The sequence below is a fragment of the Pseudopodoces humilis genome, chromosome 1 (genome assembly GCF_049639895.1).
Source record: "Pseudopodoces humilis isolate 2021_Gansu_Grassland_sample_001 chromosome 1, ASM4963989v1, whole genome shotgun sequence".
NCBI classification, from domain to species: domain Eukaryota; kingdom Metazoa; phylum Chordata; class Aves; order Passeriformes; family Paridae; genus Pseudopodoces; species Pseudopodoces humilis.
This window is the reverse complement of record NC_142200.1, coordinates 103,181,445-103,201,647: the sequence shown is the minus strand read 5'-3', so window position 1 is coordinate 103,201,647 and position 20,203 is coordinate 103,181,445. Positions and strand designations below refer to the sequence as shown.

Here is a 20,203-nt window from a genome sequence, read left to right as displayed (position 1 = left end):
ATCAGGATGTAGATTGGCATTTAAACTAGTTTAAAATGAGCCAAAATGTTTAATGTAAGCAGGTATGTAAACTGAACAAATGAAAAATCTGTTTATAGATGACTTTTTTAGCTAGTCACCCCTCACTTCTATACATTCTTGATTTGCTATGAACAAATCTGACATGGCAAAAATTAGAGTCAACACAGGGGATGGTTCAGACATCCACTGCAAAGATAGGTGTTTACCATTCTGGGGGTGGTAGGGCTTTTCTCTCCTCTCACTTGAGGCACTAACATGCTTGCCCACTTATGCACAGGGTGTATGTTCTGGAAAATCCATAGCACAGGGTATGTTTGTGTGCAGAAACACTTGTAGGCTGAAATTTTGATATCAATAGGAATTTACTTGTAAATAGGCTGGTTATTGTCTTTAAATGCTGGCAATGAACACAATAATGTCTCTGCTGTGACTCATGCAATACCGAAAAAAAAAAAAAAGGGATTCATAATTGAGACATCACAGACATCATCATTACTCAGTCAAAAGCAGATTAAAAAGAGTCCGCTGTTGCTGCCACAAATTTGCATGGTATTATTAGGATTTTATATTTTTAAAAAGTTATAGTGTTTCCTATATTATGACAGATTTTTCTTGATTCATCTTTAGTGAAATACTCCCCAGACCTGCAGTGTGGATAACAGAGTTCTCTCAGTGGAAAAATAGAGCCTCTAAAAGGGGAACAGAACCCCTATTCATAATCTGACTCTAAGAAATTTTGTCTCTTCAAAGTGCCTGTGTTTCAAATCTGTACATTCATTTCTCTAACAATTTCCCTTCTAGAATGTAGAAATGGTAAAGTATCTACTTTTTAAATAAAATATCAATAAATTGGCATCTAAACACTTGTTTATGGAAGTTCTAACTGCAACATTATGGATTGGGGCAAATGAATATCAAATTCCTTCTATGGGTGTGTAGAAAGGTATCTGCTAGCAGCAAGTAATTTAAAATCATAGCATCATTTAGGATGGAAAAGAATTTTAAGGTCATCAAGTCTAACCATTAACTCAGCACTGTCATGTTCACTACTAAAATTAGTGGTTGTAGGATTTATTTGGAAGTAAACTGAAAATCTATATAGGTTCAATAAATGCCAAAGCAAAGTTGGAGGCTGTTCTGAATAATTATTTGAAACACGGTGGGTTTTTAATTAAATTTGTGTATATGTTTCTATAGCAATTTCTCTTTTAAGTTCTAACAAATATATTACATTTTAACAATTACACTACATTTTAATGCTAAGAAAATTTTCTATTAATTTAAGTAATAAGTAATTATGACTTTTTCCACATGCGTTCTTTAAGATATCCCATCCATTCACATCACATCAGTACCTCATCCTCTTTCTGCAAATAAACAAAAAAACAAACAAATCCAAAATAACAAGCCCAATTCCGGATACTGGTCAGAGTCATAGGATCTGAATCCAGTCTTAGTTTTCAAAAATTGCGTGATTTTTGAGCTGCTTGGATTCATGTGGTTTTATTACTTGTTTTCCAGTTAGATAACCTTTAAATGTGACTAAAATCTGTATTTTCTTGACAGGGCAATCTATTTATTGATCATTAAAATACCATGAATTAAAATAGTTGTAATTTAAACAGTCTAATTCAGAACCCACATACACAAAAGCAATCTTCTTGTCTTCCCTCTTAATCTGCCTTAGTTTTCCCACTATTCTACTCCATTTACAGCGCTGTTATTTTCAGAGCTGTATTTATAGTTATTTATCTCATTTAAATATTCCTTCTAAAATGTATAATCCCACGTAGCTTGGGAGATTTGTGCGGGCTATCACTTTAGCCATAGGAAAACAGGGATAATGGGTGCGCTCTGTGCGCTCTTGGAAGCAGCGCTCGCTGCCGGGCAGGTACCAAAAAGCCGTGACTCAGCATCTCTCCCAGGGGACACAAAGAGCCGGCTGCCACGGCCCCACCACGGCGTGCGAGAGCTTTGCAGGGTTTGTGACTGCTGCTCCAGCCCGTCATGCTGCAGATGAACAACTTAGCCCCAGGTCAGGATCTGGGGTGGGAGAGGGAGGGGAGGAGAGAGGAGAATGCCTGACCCTTTCTTTCTGAAACTCTCAGTGTTTCTCCTGTACAGAATGGGTGACAGTTCTGAACTGCAAGTCAGTTTAATAAAAACACACCCTTGTACAGCACAAGCCCACGATAGTGGGTATTTGGTCAAAACTTCTGACGGCCGAAGTAAGCACAGTCTGCTTTAAACAGCAGGTTGATCAGCACCAGGTACAAGAGACCCTGAACTATTCTAGAGAAGGACACTAATTTACCCTTTTCAGGGCAAAAAATTCAAGTCATTCATAACATTTTTTTCCCCCAAGAACACAGATGAATACTTACATTTCTTTCATATGTATACTTGTTTCCAGAAATTCCTCCCCAACTGATATTTGCATCCATACAAACCAGTAGGTTTCTCCGTGAGAAGGGCAGACAGCAAAGGAAAAAAAAAAAAAATATTTGCAACAACTGCAAGCTTGGCTTCTTTCTATTGCTGCAAAGCGTTTTCAGTAATAGATGCGGTCGGTGAAGTTCCAACCTCATCCCTTTTGGTCGGGAATGCTTGGTCGGGAATCTCCTTAGAGGAGAGCTCACCACGAGAGGGAGCTCTCAAGCAAACTACAGCGGAGAAACGCCTCAGAATCGGGCAACAGCCAAAAAAATTCGGTCAGCCTAACCCCAACATGTAAATGCTTACAATTCTTTAGGGAAAAAAAAAAAAAAGAAATTTAAAACTATATGTATGCAAATGCGTCTGCATGCGTTAAACCACATGCATGTTTAGAAAATTTTCTCCCCTTTGGAGGAGGAACCCTGCAATTTCTTACCTGAGAAAACATTCCTTGGATCAATACTGCTGATGCAGGAGTTCCATGAGTAGTAAATGACTGCTGAGTCTGTCCTATTTATAGAAGGACTTGCATTACAGAAACAAAAGCAGGCCCAACCAGAGGCAAACAAATTAAATAATATGTGTTTTTCTCTTCCCCCTCTCATTCCCATGCAGTGAGAAGTGGGTTGCTTTGTGTAAATGGGGGCAGAGTCTGGCACTGCACTAGTGTTACTAGGATGAGTATCACTGCTCTGCCTTGGAAAGTTGTATCTGTGTAATGAGAAAGATTCCATTCTGCACGTTTTTTTCATATTCTTCAGTGCATTCACTGTCTTGCAATCTTCCTGTAGATAAAGAAAATGCCATGATTTGTTTTGGAAGAGCAGAGATTTAACAATTCCAAGGCCAAAATGCACCCAGCTATACGTCCCTTGATACTGCTCTGCAGCACACAGTGTGCTCACCAGCTTTTACTTTTCAGGTCAGATGACACAAGTATTTGGGATCCTTTTCTGGTTCTTTCATGCTGCTGTTACAAAGAGTAGCATTACAATACAAAGGTAATTGCATCTATATTGAACTAGTTCTCACAGGTATTTTAACTAAAAGTTTAATTTATTAAGTTTAAAAATTCAGCAGATTTTATATCAATGGACTATATTATGTTGACCTATTGCATCCCAGATTTTTTCCAATATGACATGAAATCATTATTCAGGAATTAAGGTTTTACACAGAACACTGGCATACTATATTCCACCATAGAAACTTAAAGATAGAAAATCATAATTGATAAAAGTCTAGCAAATAACCTGCTGCACAAAATAGACAGAAACCTTTTCTTGACAAGCCACAAATACTTCCATTACTAGAGACAAATATATCTGTCACTGTGCAAAACGGGCATAAAGGATGCTAAGTTATGCACCAGTGCTTTGAGTAATTATTTAAGGTATGGAAGACTAACATGATGAAAGAGAAGTTATCACTTACATGTCAATTCTGACACTATTTTTTATCACCTGCAGTTTTTAATTTGTTCTTCCTTCTCTATATCACGTGAGCCAGGAAAATTAACAAATTACTCATAAAAGACTTATCAGGGTGAATTATTTAATTGCAGCATCTACATGTTAAAACATATTTGACAACAAGGAACAAATTAATGCCTTGGAGCAATCCAGTAATCAGGCATCGGACTGATCACTCCTTATACCCTATTTCTGTGATCAAATTACAAAGTTTCATATGTACAGGAAAAATACCAGACTACTAGTTTCATCTCCTGTCTGTTTTATAAATAAGCATATGCAAGCAATCTCTATTAAATATGTAATTTCAAGAACATTCATGGCACAAGCTTAAATGTAGCTAAGTTCACCAAGTACATTTTTAATACAGTTGCATCTGATTTCATCTTTAAGACCTTGTGAGGAAAATGGGCAAGTCTTCAACTAGCTTGGTACATATATTGTAATATCATCATCAGAACATTCCTTCATGAACTATTTATTTATATTCAAAAGATATTTATTACTTCATTATTCTGATATTGTTAATCTCAGAGGGAGGAATTAAAATGATAATTTAAAGTTATTGACAGTGATAAATTCAGCTTGAAAGGATACACATCATCCTTTTGCAATGAATGACAGGAAAGATGCAAAATACCTATACAACATGGATAACAAAGTCTGCCACATTTCTGCTTAAAATAGCACAGTATTTTACCTCTTGACAGTACTAAGAAAACCATCAGTGTACTGATCTCCAATTTATAAAAAAATTAAAGCCTATAGTTCTTCCAGAAGACATTAAAAGGTGGTACATGACTGAAGGACACTACATCCCAGACACAATCTAAATATTTGATTCAAGTCACCCATGGTGGAACATGTTGTAAAAGTGCTGATCCAGCTCCTGGGGAATCCAACAGGAAAAACAACTTTCTTATAGACTTCTTCAGTGTCAACCTAGGCTACATCAAGTGTAATTTATGGAAACTTTCTGAATGACTCATATTTAAATCCACTCTATTTTTATTGTTATGGCCTGTGTTTGCTATTTGTGATGAAGATAACTTTTTATCAGAGGCTTTTTAGGGGATTTTTATGGTTCTTTCAGAGATGGGATCATATCCTCTGTGTGGGAAGGGTTTCTGAGAAGGGGAAGTCAGTCTGTGGAAGTAGCTTTTCTGCTGCAGTGACTGACAGGCCTGCTACAGAAGATCGATAACCAGGTTGCATGAGCTCTGAACCTGTTAAGGCTTCCTGCTAGCAAAGGAAGGAGGGTAGAACAGAGCCTAAAGCATGCTACCTGCTTTCTTATCAGCCAAAAGGAACAAAGAGCACGGCATCCTTCCTCCCCAGCCTGCTGGTACGATTCTTGCCTTTTATAGAACAGGATAATACGTGCAAGAATTTGTCTTAGGTTGCAATGCAAGATGTAACCAAAAGTATGTATTCAATTACCAGCTGTTAAAACCAGGTGGGGTAGTCCTTATCTCTTCCATAGCCCATCCTCCCTCCAGGGGGATGTCTTCTGTTAATGGGCCATTGAGTCTAACTGTATGACTGATAAAATTACATCATCCCATTGTGAGATGATCCACCCGAGGGAGGAGCCAAGCATTCCTACCTGGATATTATCTGAGACTTGGAACATCACAGGCAGCCTTTCTCCACTGGATTCCCAGAGGAAGACTGGACCCATCTATAGCACCAGTCGACCTTCAGAGGAAAACTACACCCTTCTACAAGATCATTGCTTCAACAGAACCACATCTGTCACAGCAGGAGGACTGCAGACACCATTTAATGGGACTGCTACCAACACCCTGAACAGGGTGTCAGGTTGTATTCTGACTCTGTCAATGGGAATTTTGTACTACTGCATTTTTATTTTAATTTTCATAGTAAAGAACTATTATTCCTATTCCCATGTTTTTGCCTGAGAGCCCCTTGATTTCAAAATTATAATTCGGGGTGGGGAGAAGGGGGGGGTTACATTTTTTCCTTTTCAAGGGAAGCTCCTGCCTTCCTTAGCAGACACCTGTCTTTTCAAAACAAGACAGAATTAAGCACACTTGGATAGGATGGGGGTGTAGAAACAGGTTCGGTATGCAATTCAGGTTGGAAATGTACCTCACTGGATTAGTGTCATTTACCTCAGCTCCTGCTGTAATTGCTCTGGTTGCTAGCAAGTCACACTGAAAAGACTGAACGAAATTTTGATTCTGCATTCAATTACGGGGCTTAATTGCTCTACCAAATATTACGCATTGTACAAATACACAAGAGTAGTGGATTTATGCTCACATGCTTGCATATCAAAAAGAAGATTGCATTCCAAAGGAAGCAATCTCCTTAACTGAGAATAAGAAGCTTTAAAAGATCTTTGGCCTGAATGAAAATGCCTTCTTTTTGGAGCCTGGCCCACATCCCCAGGTATAAAGTCCACCAGGATTCTGTGAGAACATCTACAACAAAACCATGTCCTTTGTCCAAGCTGAGGGACTGCTCTAGATTCAGTGTTGGAGTGCTACTCCTACCTTGCTAAAAAAGGAAATGAGCATCCAGAAGCTCCATTTGCCAAATCCAAATGCTATTTGTTTGCAGAGGTAAAAAGTCAACCAACATTTATTGATCCCACAAAAAAAAATAAATTGTTGTCAGTGCTAGGTTTCAAGTGAAATTGCCTTAATATAAGCAAAATACCTCAGGAATAAAAAGGCTACCCATTTTCTGCTGTTATATCAATAACAGTACATCAAAAAGTGTATCCATAATCAATACTGTATAAAGGCACTAGTCATGGCAGGTAGTCACAGGATCACAGGATGAAATACAGTGGTCTAATCCTCTGATTTTACAGCAAGGAAATAATTTTCTAATGTGGTTTTTAAGAAAGAACTTATTACGTGAAATGGAAAAAAAAAGAGAAAGGCCACATAGCTCAGCATGACCTTTTGCCCTTAGCATAGCTTTGCAATGCCGTCTTTGAGTTGACAAAATAGTTTTGATATTTCAAGTGCATGTCTTATTATACTTTACCCTTCCCCTCAGTTTCAATGCTAGTCACAGCAATTGGATTGCCTAATCAGTGTATTTGCTTTGAATTGAGAGAAATTCAAAAGAGTAGTGCCAAGAGCTTTACCCCCTCTTTTCTCTTTTTGCTTAGGATTTTCTTTCTTGAGAGACTGACCTTAATGTGGACTGTAATGAAAAGTAAGTTTTATATCACTTGGGGATTTTTTTCTGATAGTTTGGACAAAGATAGAAATTGTTTACAGTTGTTAATACTCCAAGAGTCCAGTATAATCTACTCAGTTCTTTTCTATTTAGCCATTATTATTAGGTCAGCAATTACTTTTAAAACTTTCGTAGCAAGATATTTGCTTTTTAAACATACAACACCAGTGAATCAGATTCTAGTGCACTGATAAAAAATACAGCAATCCACTTTTATTTTTCTGAAATTTATTTTTTTCACTTCCAAGAGTTTCTTGGGTCCCATTTTCCTAGAAAAGCAACCTGTAATTCCCTATTTTCATAAGTGGCAGTGCGCACACATGACAAGAACTATTCAGCTCCATCCAAACTTCCTTTTTTTTATAAGTGCACAGGGAAATCTATTGTGAAAACACAATGAGGAGTTCATAATCATTCTTGTAAATTATAGTAAGCTCAAAGTAAATACATACATTTCTGTTTTAAAGGTATCTTTAATCTTTTTAACCATCTTCATTGTTGTAATGGCTAGGGATTGATGAAGCATGGGATCCTCAATTTGCTGCATCTCAACAAAATCAACAAAAGGCTGCTTCTTGTCTTGCCTCTTGCCACACCTGTGGATGGAGAGTTCTTTTTTCCCCACATCAATGGGACAGAAGGAAAATGAAGGAGAATTCCTGAGAAGGGATTTGTGAGAAGCTGACAAGTAGGAACACTGTACCACCAATTTAGTTTGGTTTATACTGCTGTGAAGCAGCAATTCGCAGGTGTGGTTCCTCTAAATCCAGCAGCCAAATGAAGGGAGTACCTTGCTTTCCCGCTCACACTTCCCCAGTGTAAGGACTAACAAGGCAAGGGAGACAGCCAGACTGCTGTCTTGAAACTAAGTTGAGCTTTCATAACACAAAGGCTGTCACTGAATGACAGCCCTCGTCTTCCCCATCTATCTTCCAGCTGTCTGCTTCTACCTGCTCCAACTCTGGTACTTGCTTAACCCCAGAGTAAGAAAATTTAGGAATCTGAATCAGCAAAAAGCTAGTTATGTGAAAAAAAAAAAAGGGGGGGGAGAAAAATGAATAAAAATATTATCTTTCTGAACTGTTTAAGTGAAGATAAATAAAAACCAGCTCTGGTACAAGGAAGGGAAGAATTGTATACATGACAGCAGGGAAGAAAAGGACTGCCTGCATCAGCAGGGGTCTCCAGTTTAGCATAAGGTGAACCTTCCCAATATCAGAGGGGCAGGAAGCTAACACTTAGCTTCCAGTTAGTGTCCAGTGCCACTGATGGAGGTTATGCTTCCCACCTTCTGAGATCCACGCAGAAGCCTGTAGGACTTGAGCCAGCCCGCTCACTGACACCGGCTCTGTCATTTAGCCCATGAAATCAACCCAAGTGGTCAGTGTGTGCAGGGTCTGGCACAGGGGACAAGATGGGGGCCAAGTGGAGCAGCTTGGGGGGGAGAAGAGGAAGAGTGACCTCCTCTGCTTTTCTTTCCCTGCATGTAAAAGCCATAATTGTACCTTTGGAGGCCTCAGAGGCCAATGCAGAGGGATGGAGAGGACAGGGCTGCTTTTCCCACCATCAAGGGGACTTGGACCAATTTCAACTAGCCCTGAACAACATCTAAAGTCACAGCCCCTCACTTAAGGGTCTCTGTTTTTATTCAAGTATCCACTTGAATCCATTCCATCCTGGCAATCTGCACGTGGGTCAGCCATGCTGGGGCTTTACTTGGGAAATTGCCATCTATGAACTTCTGTGTGCAGTTCTGGGCTTCTCAGTACAAGAAAGACAAGGAGCTACTGGAGATAGTCCAGCAGAGGGCCACAAAGATGATTAGGGGTCTGAAGGATCTTTCTTATGAGGAGTGACTGCAGGTATTGGACCTGTTTAGTCTAGAGAAGAGAAGACTGAATGAGGATCTCATTAATGCACATAAATATCTCTAAGGCAGGTGCCAAGAGAATGGTGCCAGACTCATTTTCGGTGGTGTCCAGCGACAGAAGGAGGAGCAAGGGCCATAAATTAAAACAATGGCCATAAAATAAACACAAGGAGTTTCACCTCAGCGTGAGGAAGACCTTGTTTATGTTGAAGGTGGTGGAGCCCTGCATCAGGCTGCCCAGGGAGTTCATGGAGTCTCTCTGGGAACATTCAAAACCAGTCTGGACGCGTGTCTGTTCTAGGTGATCCTGCCCTGGCATGGGGTTGGACTAGATGATCTCCAGGGGTCGCATTCAACCCTAACTGTGATTCAGTGATTCTGTGTAAATAGCGGAGTGGAAGGTCCAGTGGGTTGTGCTGGATTTATGGAATATCACTGAGCACCCAGGCTTGTGCAGCTCTGAATTTAGTATCTCTCTGGAGTGTTGTCGCATTCCGGATAAGGAACCCGATTTTGCGGACAGCAACGCTGCAGAGCCAACCACTCCGGGAGTACCGGGATGGCTCCACGGGGATCCCCCCACCTTACACCCGGTACTGGGCAAGGCGGGAGCGGTTGCAGAGCCTCGCTGGGCAAAGCCGGGACGGCGCTCGGAACGGGGAGAGAGGAAAGGAGGAGAGCACCCAAGCATCCCAGCGCCTTTCACACCTTTTCCCCTGTTATTCCAACACTTCCCCTTTTTCCCCTAGGGCGCCGGACCGGCACCGCGGCGATCAGCGGGGCAGAGGGCGCATGCGCTTCCCACTGCCGCCGGACACGACCCGCAGGGGTCCCGGGGGAGCGCGCACTGCTCGTCTTCCGCCCGCCCATCCATCCATCCATCTGTCCGTCCTCCATCCCGCCGCAGCGCGGGGCGGGAGCGGGCTCTCCCCGGGGAAGCGGGAGCCGCGGCGGGAGGCGGGGCGGCGCGGGCCACGCCCGGTGTGTCCGCCTGGCGCCGGCCAGGGCGGCAGCGGCGGCGGGAGGCGCAACTTCCACGGGACGGAGGCGGCGCTGCCGCCGCAGTGCCCGGCGGGGTAAAGCGCGGTGAAGCGTGAGCGGCTCTCTGGGGAACTCTCCCGGTCCGGTCCGGCTCGCGGTGGAGGGGAGCGGACGGCGCTCAGACTCGCCGGGACGAAAGTTTGGGAACCGCCCCGAAGGGCGGGCAGGAGGAGCCGGAGGCCGCGGCGTCAGGAGCATGAGTGGTCCGCCCCGGCCTCGCCGGTGCCCGTGAGAGGCGGCCCGCAGATCTTCTCCTCGGGCCCGAGGAGAGAAGGCAGAGCGAGCGGGGGCGGCAGCTCCTCCCGCGGGGACCCCCCGAGCCCACAGCCGGGGTTCCTGCCAGCCCCTCCAGCCGCAGCGAACTCTATTTCCCGTTCCCCGGCGGGGGAAGAGGAGGGGCGGCGGCGGGGAGCCCTGTCGGGATCCCTCGGGACGGCGCGGAGGCGGCTGGAAAGCTCTGAGCAGGAGTAAGAGGCTCCCACCGAGCCCTGCGCAGCGCCGCGTTCCCTTCCCGCCGGGGGCTTCCCCCTGCGGGGCTGCGAGTGCGCATGGGGGCGGCGGGCGCGGAGCCGGGGCGGGGAGCGCCGGGAGCGGCTCCATGAGGACGGCAGGCCTGTCCGCGCCCCCGCCGCCCGCCCTGCCCTGCCCGCGCTTCCGACCCTGAGGCCCTCGGCTCGCCTACGAAGAAAGTTTTCCGCAGCGTCCGAAGATGGAGCCTGCCGGCATGGATTATTTCTGCGAGCAGGTACAGCAGAAGGACGTGGGCCGCAGGATGCAGGTCGGCCAAGAGCTGCTGGAGTACCTGGGCGACCCGGCGAGGTCTCCCGATCTGGAGCAGGACCAGCAGCGCCTTGACAAAGTGATCGACGAATTAACAGCGTGGGTCAACTCCAGTAATTTTAAGGTAAGGCTGCTCGGCGAGGCTCGGTACGGGAAGACCATGATTCATCATGGTAGGGAGGTACAGAGCCTCGGGTTACTTTTTAATCAGGTAAGAGCAGAAGTAAAACTACATTTGTGCCAGTTTTATCCCTCCCCGCGCAAAGGGGAATTCCAAAATTTTGGAAGGGTGGTTAATGTTTTATTGTTTCTATCCGTCAGTCCTTAAAGAAGCAATAATAGGAGTTTTGGTTTTGCCTTTATCATTGCCTAGCTGGTGTTTTCGTGTTTTGGTTTGGTTTTGGTTTGCGTTTGAGAGGGTTTTTTTTACGGCATAATGTTAAACCCATCCCACCCTCCCTGGCCCTGCAACTATAGTACACACTCGGGTTGTGTTTTTTACTTAGAAACGAGATAGGTGATGATCATTTTTCTTACTTTTTTCGCTACCACTTCCATTCCATGGTCTCTGTACTTGGGTGTAATGTTACGTGGGATTGCCATCGTTTTCTGCAGGCCGTAAAGAGTGCTGCTCCGCCGGATTTGTATCACGCTGTGTGTATTTTAGACGATTTAAGGAATAATTGGCTTCTTGGGGGTTCCACTGTAAGTTTGAAGATGTTTATATCGTCTTTAGGTGACTTTCCCGTACCTGGGAAGTTATGCAGTATCCTCACAGCGGCCCGATGATGACTCACGTTTCGCCTTTTCCTGTGTGTGTGTGTCTTTTAGACGTAGCCACGGGAAAAGCGCGATCACTCCCTCGCACGGTGTTAACACTTGCGAGTTGTTCTAACGTCGGTCAGCCGGTAAGGCGATTGACAGCGCAGTTCTAGTGCCGAGGACAATCGTGTTCGCACTGGCGATTTTTTATTTTATTTTTATTATTTTTTTTTTTTAATTTATTTGTTTTGGATTTTCTCCTCCCCGCCGTGCGTGTGCGCGGCGCGGCCGGGGCAGGCCCGCGCTGCCGCCGCCGGGGGGCGCTGCCGGCCGCGCTGCGCTCCCGGCCCGGCCAGCTCCGCCCTGCCCTCCTAGCGTGATCGACTCGCTCTTCGGACCTTTAAACTCACTGCGGTGAGCTTGTTCTCGCTTTTTTTTCCTGTTTTCTGAGACACAGGAGGAGGGCGCAGAGTAACCTCGAGGGGCAGTATGTTCCTGAAATGGATATGTATTTTTTCCCCCCCAGTTGACATTAATCCGCCAGCGTTTGCACGTAGCAACTTCTGAGTTTGAGGTCTGAAAATAATAAAGGCTTAACTCCATTTGCGCACATGATTTATTTATTTTGGAAGCATGTTTGTCAGTAAAGGTCGGGTTAGCTTGAGGAAGTAGCGTGTGCTGGACAAATATAATTTATTTGCCTTTAAATTCATCATCTGAGGGCAGTTGTTGGTGATAAAATGGATTACTGGGAAACCTAGACAGGTCTTTAAAAATACTCTTTTTTGTGAAGAGGGCTAGCTACTTACTTAACAGGGTAATGTAAAAGTTTCTTCCTGCACTTGTAAATTAACATAATTAGGCATTAAAATTGTAAGTTCAGTTTTCAGGATGTATTTTTTTCATAGTGCAAGACATTTTGCTTTCTGTTGATGCAAGGTGACAGACTGTAGCTGTTTGGACTGTAGGATAAATGAGAACTGTGCAGTGCTCTGCAAGCCCCTGTCACAGAAGGAAGATTTCTCTAGTCCAACCTCCCTGCTAAAGCAGGTTCACCTAGAACAAGCAGGTTGCACGGAATCCCAGGTGGATTTTGAATATCTCCAGAGGAGCCTCCAAAGCCTCTCTGGGCAGCTTGTAAAGTCCTCTGTCACCCTCAAAGTAAAGGAAATTTTCCCCTTGTATTCAGATGAGACTTCTGTGTTTCAGTTTGAGCCTGTTGCCCTTACTTAATGGTTGGGTACCTCTGGGAAAGAGTCATGCAGAATGAGAGTATTACAAATTCTAAGAATTTTAAAGATAGCTTGCAAAATCATTAAAGGATTTTTGTTTACATCTTTTCTATGTCCACTTAGTGGTGACTTTTTATTGTGTTTCAGAGCACATATGTTAAAGCATGGTGTTAGTCATGGGTCTGATCCCTGTAGGGAACATTACTTAAGAGCTGAGCTTGGTGATTCTTGTGGGTCCCTTCTAGTTCTGAAGATTCTGTGATTATATTAATGGCAACAGCACAAGATCTTGGGTGTTTTGCTCAGTGTTCCTGGCTGTGGTAGTTACTGCCAGCATGTGCTGCCTCAAAATGAAGATTAATAGGCTAGAAAAATTACGTTGTGTTTTACTTATGTATTTTGTCTCATGCAAGCATAGACATTACACATTTAAATGTTGCATCCTATTTTATTATTACATTCAGGCCCTGAACAATAGAAAGTAGTGAATAGACTTAGGTGTCTTCTCAAAAACAACCCTAGTGATTCTTGGTTGCTGTATTATTTAACATATTGTTGGTCACCCTTTACTGAGAAATGGATACATAGAGCACTTAAAAAATTCTGCTTATCGTCCTTCTTCTGTATCTTGCTAAAGGACTTGCAGGTCTCCGGAGTCTCTTCCAGTTGACATGACTGGTGATATCACAAGCACTGATAATGGCTGGAGACTCAGAACTGCTGAGCTAGATGAATTGGAGATGCAAGTGGGGAATGCTGGAGGATGTTTTGAGAGGGTAGCATTATTTCTGCTCTTGGTGATGGGTATGGATAGTAAGGGAATAACTAATGTGACTTGCCCTGAATGTGCGATATTTTTTATTCCCATTGAAAGCTCTGTTCTTGTATGCAGTGCACTCTGGTCACCATTCTGAAAAAGGAGATGCATGATCTGGGAGCTCTGGTCTATACTCTTAAGCTGTGCCCGTGAAGAGAAACCTTTTTATGTTATGCCACCGTAGAAGGTTTTTGGCTCATGTAAGCCGAAGAGAAAGACTCTGGAGAGTTAGCTTAGCAGGCTTGATGATGAGTTGAGAATAAGCGTTCAGTAAACAAGCTGGACTCACTGATCTTAAAGACCTTTTCCTAAACAGTTCTATAATTCTAAATGGTGGCTAGTTATCAGCAAGGTATTAACTCATCTCCAAAAGATTTTGGCCACATAAAACAGACAGCACTTTTGCTGTTCTGAAGTTTGCAACTCCTTCTAGTTATTTAATAAACAACCTGGCAATTCCAAACTGAGAGAGCAGATAGGAAAATTTCTGAGTTCATCTAACTCATTGAAGTGGAAAACACAATTACTAGCTTGAGTTACTGGTAAAACAAAAAGGTGGGATTAAGAATGTGTTGACTCATTGGCAGGTGGTTCAGAGTTGTAGTGGTTGCAGAACATAGGGCATGACCTAGAGAGAGATGAGTCAATGTTGAATTATGAGGACTTCAGTTTTGATGTCTATGCAGTGATAAATTGACTTACAAAGACTCCTGAAAGCTTTGCAACATCGAGGAGTACCCAGAAGATGTGCATAATTTAAACTTTTACTTTGTATCTCACTAGAATGAAAGAATTCTTTGCTGAACTGAAAATTGTTTGCTTGGTGATCTGGTTTATTTTGTATTGGTTGCATCTAATGTCTCTCCTTCTACAGTGCAGAGATTTGGCTTTTTGGGTGTATGTCAATGCCTGTCCTCTCTCCCTCAGCTGTTTTCCCAAGGTTGTGAGGAATAGGAGTAGGTATGTTGAATGCAAAGTATTAAGAGTTAAGTGATAGAATTATTTTGCTGGTATTTGGTCTCAAACTGAAATATCTAGCAATCTCAGGAAATGGGAACAGTGCTGTTGTTTGTGCTGGGACTCTCAGGTGAACTTCAAACAGTAAATTAGTTACCCATTCTGAGGGTGGTACTACTGATAGGTATTTGCTGGTGTTACTGGGTTAGCCTGAATCTTCATCTATGTATACATGAGTTCTGTTTAACACACCTGTTGGCTCTCATACTCAGTAGTCACTTGAAATAATTACAAGATTATCTAACTGCAGTCTGGTGACTCAAACTGTTCTATGTCTGATCAAGTAATCTGGAAATCTGCTTTGAATTTCTGCTGAAGAGATGTGGGATGGGGAAATACTGTAAAATGTAGAGCTTTGCAAATGTACTCTTGACTGTTAGCATGTTGTTAGGAGTCTTTTAAGAACACCAAAATTGAACAATTACCCTCATTAAAACTATTTTTTGGGCAATAAAGCCACTTTTTGGTTCTTTAAACAAATCACACCTGATCAGAACTAACAAAAACCTATGACTAAAATGATGGTAGTTTCTGAAGGTAATTTTGTATGAGAAGAATCATCAGGAATGTTTATGAGTACAAGTCACCTCTGGATTTCTTACCTTTGTGGTTAATATCTTAGCTTGTTTTATTCCTCAGCTGCAGTAGAAGAGTAATTAATAATCACTAGTTTTATGCCAGAGCAGCAGATTGTTTGCCATGGGAAAGAGAAAATCTGATTTCACTCTATCTCTTTCTTATAGTGTGGATAAACTGTTTCTTTTAGGCAAATCCTTGAAATTAAGTCTTATTCTATGCATCTTGAAGAATGAGATTTTTCTGAGGTTTGTTTCAATACCAAATACCAAAATATACTAAAATACCAGTAATGTTGATGTTGCATTCTTGTATTTCCTTGGTTTGGCAAGTATTTATTTTGGTTTGCCTTTAGTTCGACAAAAGGCCAGCAGGAGGAGCTTTCAGTTTCTAGAAGGGAAGGGAAGATCGGAACTGTAATTTTGCAAATAGGTAAAGACAAGTTGTTGGCATGCTTGTCTGAAGTATTTTCAAAGAGATGGCAGCTGTTGAAACTTGGCTGACTGCATGTATGTTTGTGAGTGGAAGCTACATTTTAAAATTATCTGAACAAAATGAAGATACTGAGATCTGAAAAAAGAGAGTTCATAGACCAAAAATGTGAGGTCACACATTTGATTGCAAATAACTGAATGCACAAATGCGGGATGTGGGGCATGTGATTGAGTAGCAGACCTTAGGAAGAAAATGTGTGGGTTGTTTTGGATCTGAAGTTGAACACAAGCCAACATATGCTACACAAAAGGCAAATGCCATAGTGAGTTGTAGGACTAACAATGCAGGACTGAGAATAGGAATAAAAAAGGACCCAGCTAAACCTTTATTTTTCAGTTACTGTGTAGATCTCGGTATTTCCTTAGTCTTTGTTAGCAAACAGTGGTAATTTAAATGTCTTTGTTGAAGAAGAAATGAGTTCTTTGCTGCATTTCATTCTTGCTTTCTTTCTTCAGGTTTTGTTTGATCTTGGCTGTGTGGGAACTACTTTCTTTTTTCTATGTAATGAAAATGTGGTTTCACCTGTCCATGTATGAAGCCAGTTTCAGTTTTCCAACTCAATTATTTGATTCCTTCTTGAGTAATAATCACTATTTTTTCATGTATTATTTATGTTCTGCTCATGTTACATTAAGTCAACAATTGAATATTAGCCAAATAGTCAAGCAGGTCTCCTGAAGACAAGGGACACTTACAAAAAGTTTTAATTATTTTAATTAAAACTAATTTTGTCTGGTCTTTAATTGAGAATGGGGAATATGTAGTCTCAGAGTCTCAGGCATCTCCTCCAGAGGTGGAATTGACAGTTCTCCATTGTTTTGTGGCTTCAGTGTGTGTTATTCAGCCTAACTGTACTCACTTGAAACAGCAGCTCTGCTGCTCATGTGACCAGATGTTCTAGTCTCACTATCCTTCTTGAGGCAATTAACTTTTTGTCCATGTTGAATTCATCTTCCAGTGTTTCAGCAAGCTGATTTGATTCCTGTTACAAGAGATTTAAGTCCACCACATCAAATATGTCTGCAGGTCGAGGCGGATAACAGGACCACCACTTTTAGCCTGCAGTTTGATTGACTTGAGTGTGGGTAGAGAGCCTTTCCAAGCACCATGCAGTGTGTAAGAGGAGAGGTGCATCCTTCAGAGCAGAGCTCGCAGCAGTCGGTGCGGGTGAGCCGAGCGATTTTAGCAGCGCTGCTGATTCAAGCACTTTCTGTCCCTGGCTGAGGAGTGGTGCTGGTGCGTCATGCCTGCATTGCTCTGATGGGAATGCCTGTGGGGCTGCACAGCTAACAGGCTCAGGGAGGAGATACGGCTGAGAAGATTCCTTCTCTTGTTCATCTCTTGGGCTGCTTTCCTGAAGTGGGCTGCTGTTCAGCTGCAGGAATGCTTCTCTTCCCACAGCAGAGGAGCTGGTGCAGAGGTGGGAGTGAGTAGCAGAGAATGGGGGTCACTGTATGCTTGATACAATTTAAATAAGAGGAAATGGGAAAGGAAATAAGAGACCTTGGGCACAAAAATAATTAAATTCTTTTGAAAGAACTGAGTCCTAAAATAAAGTGTTTCTTTGTTTTGCACCATCAATGTGCTTAGAAAGGCTTTCAATGTCAATTTTCTTTGGGGAAAAAAAGTTGATTTTTAATTAATTATTTATTCAAAAGAGAAATGCCATACATTTCATTGTCTTCCCACTGAACCCTGCTTTTAAAGAGGCTCTGTTTTGAAACTTTTTCCAATGCAGCACATAAAGTTTTAGCCAGACAATCTCAAAAAAAAAAAATTGGCTTACAATGTCAAGTGTGCTGCATCATATACTTCTGGGTTTTGCTCACAGTCCTTCGAACAATATTTATGAAAAATGTATTACAATAGATAAGAGAAGAATGTTTAATGCACATGTGAAGCAAGCTGGAGATGCTCCTATAATGGATCAAGCTGCAGGCAGTACAAAAATTTAAGAATACTGTCTTATCCACATAATACAGAACAGTTTGGAGATCACACTTGCAGTCTGAATTCAGTTCGAAGATCATGAGAGATTTTGAAATAACAGGAAGGTTGTAAACGTATCTTTTCCCAGTGATCATTTTGAGTGTTACATCAATCTGTTCTTTAGAATTGGCTAAATGTTTCTTAATTAATGCAGGCAGACATGATAGGAAGCTAAAGTTCCCAACTTGGGGAAAGGGCATTAAAACTTTTTTTTTTTTTTTAAAAACTTTTTTTTTTTTTTTTTAATAACCGCTAAAATTTTTGTGAGAGCACTATGCTTGCTTATTCTGGCTGCAGTACAGGACAGGTCAACATAACAGGGACATCCAAGAGTTGTGCCTCTTGAGAGGACCTGAAGAAACCAAGTCTTTTCAGTGCAGAAATACACTTGTCACTCTCTAGATAAATACTGGTGATTGATTCAGCAATCCTCTGGTAGCGTAGTTTCTTGCACTGCAGTGCTGAAACATGTTGTGATTGGTCATCACAGGAGAATTGTGCCAGGGAGGTTATCAGAAGTTTGATAGTCTATACCCCTTTTGAGACAATGAGGTGGTAGCTCATAAGTAGTTTTAACAGTAGCAAAGATTGGATACTTAGGAGAATCTTGTGGTTGTAAAACATTTTGAAGGCACTAGCCTTATTTTTTTAGGTAGAGGGGGCTCTGTATTTGCTAATGAGCTTGGATTCCAATTGTTCAGCTTGAAGGCTTAGATACCAGCAACTCTGCCCTCTCCTTGCAATGTGATGTGATATACATTAAAAAAAAATCATATTGTTGGAATTGGAAGTGTGTCATTAGTGCCCTTGAAGGTGAAACAAGCAAGAGAATGGAAATAAGGCTTTATGGTCAGCTAAAATATCTGAAGTATACATGATGTATGTGGTAGCTTCAGCAGCTGGGACTGCAGTTTTGGCTTCTGTCAGCAGAGGCAGCTGTCCAACTGTTGCTGAGTGGCAGGGAGAATGGAGTATGAAGATGACATAGCTGGGACTGAAGAACCACATGGGTTGAAGAAATGACCCAGGAAAACAGAAGTGTCCTTCTGCCAGTGGGGCCACGGGCACGCTTAAGTATCCCTGCAAGCTTTTGAGTTAAAGGAAGGAATGGAATATGGGTAGATCCTGGCAGAATGAGGGAAGTGGATAGAATTGGAATGGGAAACAGTATATGGAGCAAGACGTATGGAGTAGGGGAGCAGAAGTGTATCCTGAAAGATGAGTAGAGAGAACTAAGAATATGAAACTTGAAGAAGTGAAGCACAAAATACTGCATGAACATAAATATTTTTGTTTCACTTAGAGCTGCTTGCAGGGTTCTAGAGATTATGACAATTTAGAAAGTGTACCTTGGGTCTTGGCTGACAGAACTTTAAAAAAAACATCCCATGAAGTTTTTGCATCTGTCTTGTTCCAGCAGTGCAGTGCTGGAACAATGCTTGCTCTTGCAGGGCGTAGTTGTTTGGCATGCTGTATCCTGTTTGTCAGTAATTGTTAGTGATACCACAGCTGTCCCCATGGTGACAGGAAGTCAAATGCCCTAACTTCATTCTTTGCAGTTTCAGATAGTGACCTCCATAATTCCCCCATTAGATTTTCATGACTAGTTCACAGATCCCGATCTACAGAATCCGTATTTCCATGTACAGTTCAGAGATCCTACTACCAAATCCAAGGACATTTGTATTAAGGTCATTTGGCAACTTAGGCAAGTAGAGATGTTTTTCTGGTAGTGTCCTGCTCCTAGCTGTCCCCCACAGGGATGGAAAGTTACAGAATGAATTTTTGTAAATTAACTGTGAAAATTAATGGTAAGCATGCATGGTTATCCAGGTATGGTTTGAAGAACAGTATTTCTTTTTCTATCAAAAAAAGGTGACTGGAAGTTGTCCACAGAAGGGCAGGGGCAGTGCAGGAAAGTGTGTGCAGAAGGAGAGCTGGAAAAGGAACAAGCTGCAGAGCAAGAATAGGCTCAATTACTAATCACTGGTTCTATTTATAATCTATTTAGTTTTCTGGTTGGAACATCTTGATTTCACTGAAGAGTCTGGTCTTTTTTTATCCAGAACAGATAAAATATTTCTCAGTTGGTTTGGCAACTTTGTTGTGATCTGAGAAGTCAAGGATGGGCTTAATATTGGCTTGTTAAAGAATAGCAATTAACCAACTCCAGTTCAAATAAGCATAATTTCTTTTCCCCTATGAACTTTAAAAGCACTTTAAATGCTTCAAACAATGGTGAGCTGATGAATCAGTCTCAACATACAAAGGCTCTTTCTAGACAGCATGCAAAAGGCTTAATGAATGCAGAGTAAGAAACAAATCCATTGATTTTAATCCCAGAAGGCATTCATCCTTCATTGGAGCTGTTGGGGAAAGAGCAGTGATGCTGGTGAAAGGTTTTTCTATTGATAGTGAAGGGCCTGTGTTGGCAAATGGTCCCACACAGTGTCTCAGTACTTGGAACCTTTTTGTT

At 42.1% G+C, this 20,203-nt stretch overlaps 1 protein-coding gene across 24 annotated transcripts in view; it reads left to right on the top strand.

Moving 5' to 3' along the window:
- Positions 1 to 10,046: 10,046 nt before the first annotated feature.
- CLASP2 (cytoplasmic linker associated protein 2) overlaps positions 10,047 to 20,203 on the top strand; it is a 144,540-nt gene continuing 134,383 nt past the window's right edge. For 17 of the 24 annotated variants that reach the window (XM_088065044.1, XM_088064924.1, XM_088064952.1 and 14 more), the window contains exon 1: positions 10,048 to 10,963. In XM_088065044.1, coding sequence (XP_087921170.1) covers positions 10,769 to 10,963 — 195 coding nt within the window. In that variant the 5' untranslated portion in view covers positions 10,048 to 10,768. Of the gene's footprint in view, positions 10,964 to 20,203 lie in introns of all 24 variants that reach the window. The other 7 variants (XM_088064978.1, XM_088064960.1, XM_088065037.1 and 4 more) reach the window with 2 other exon arrangements.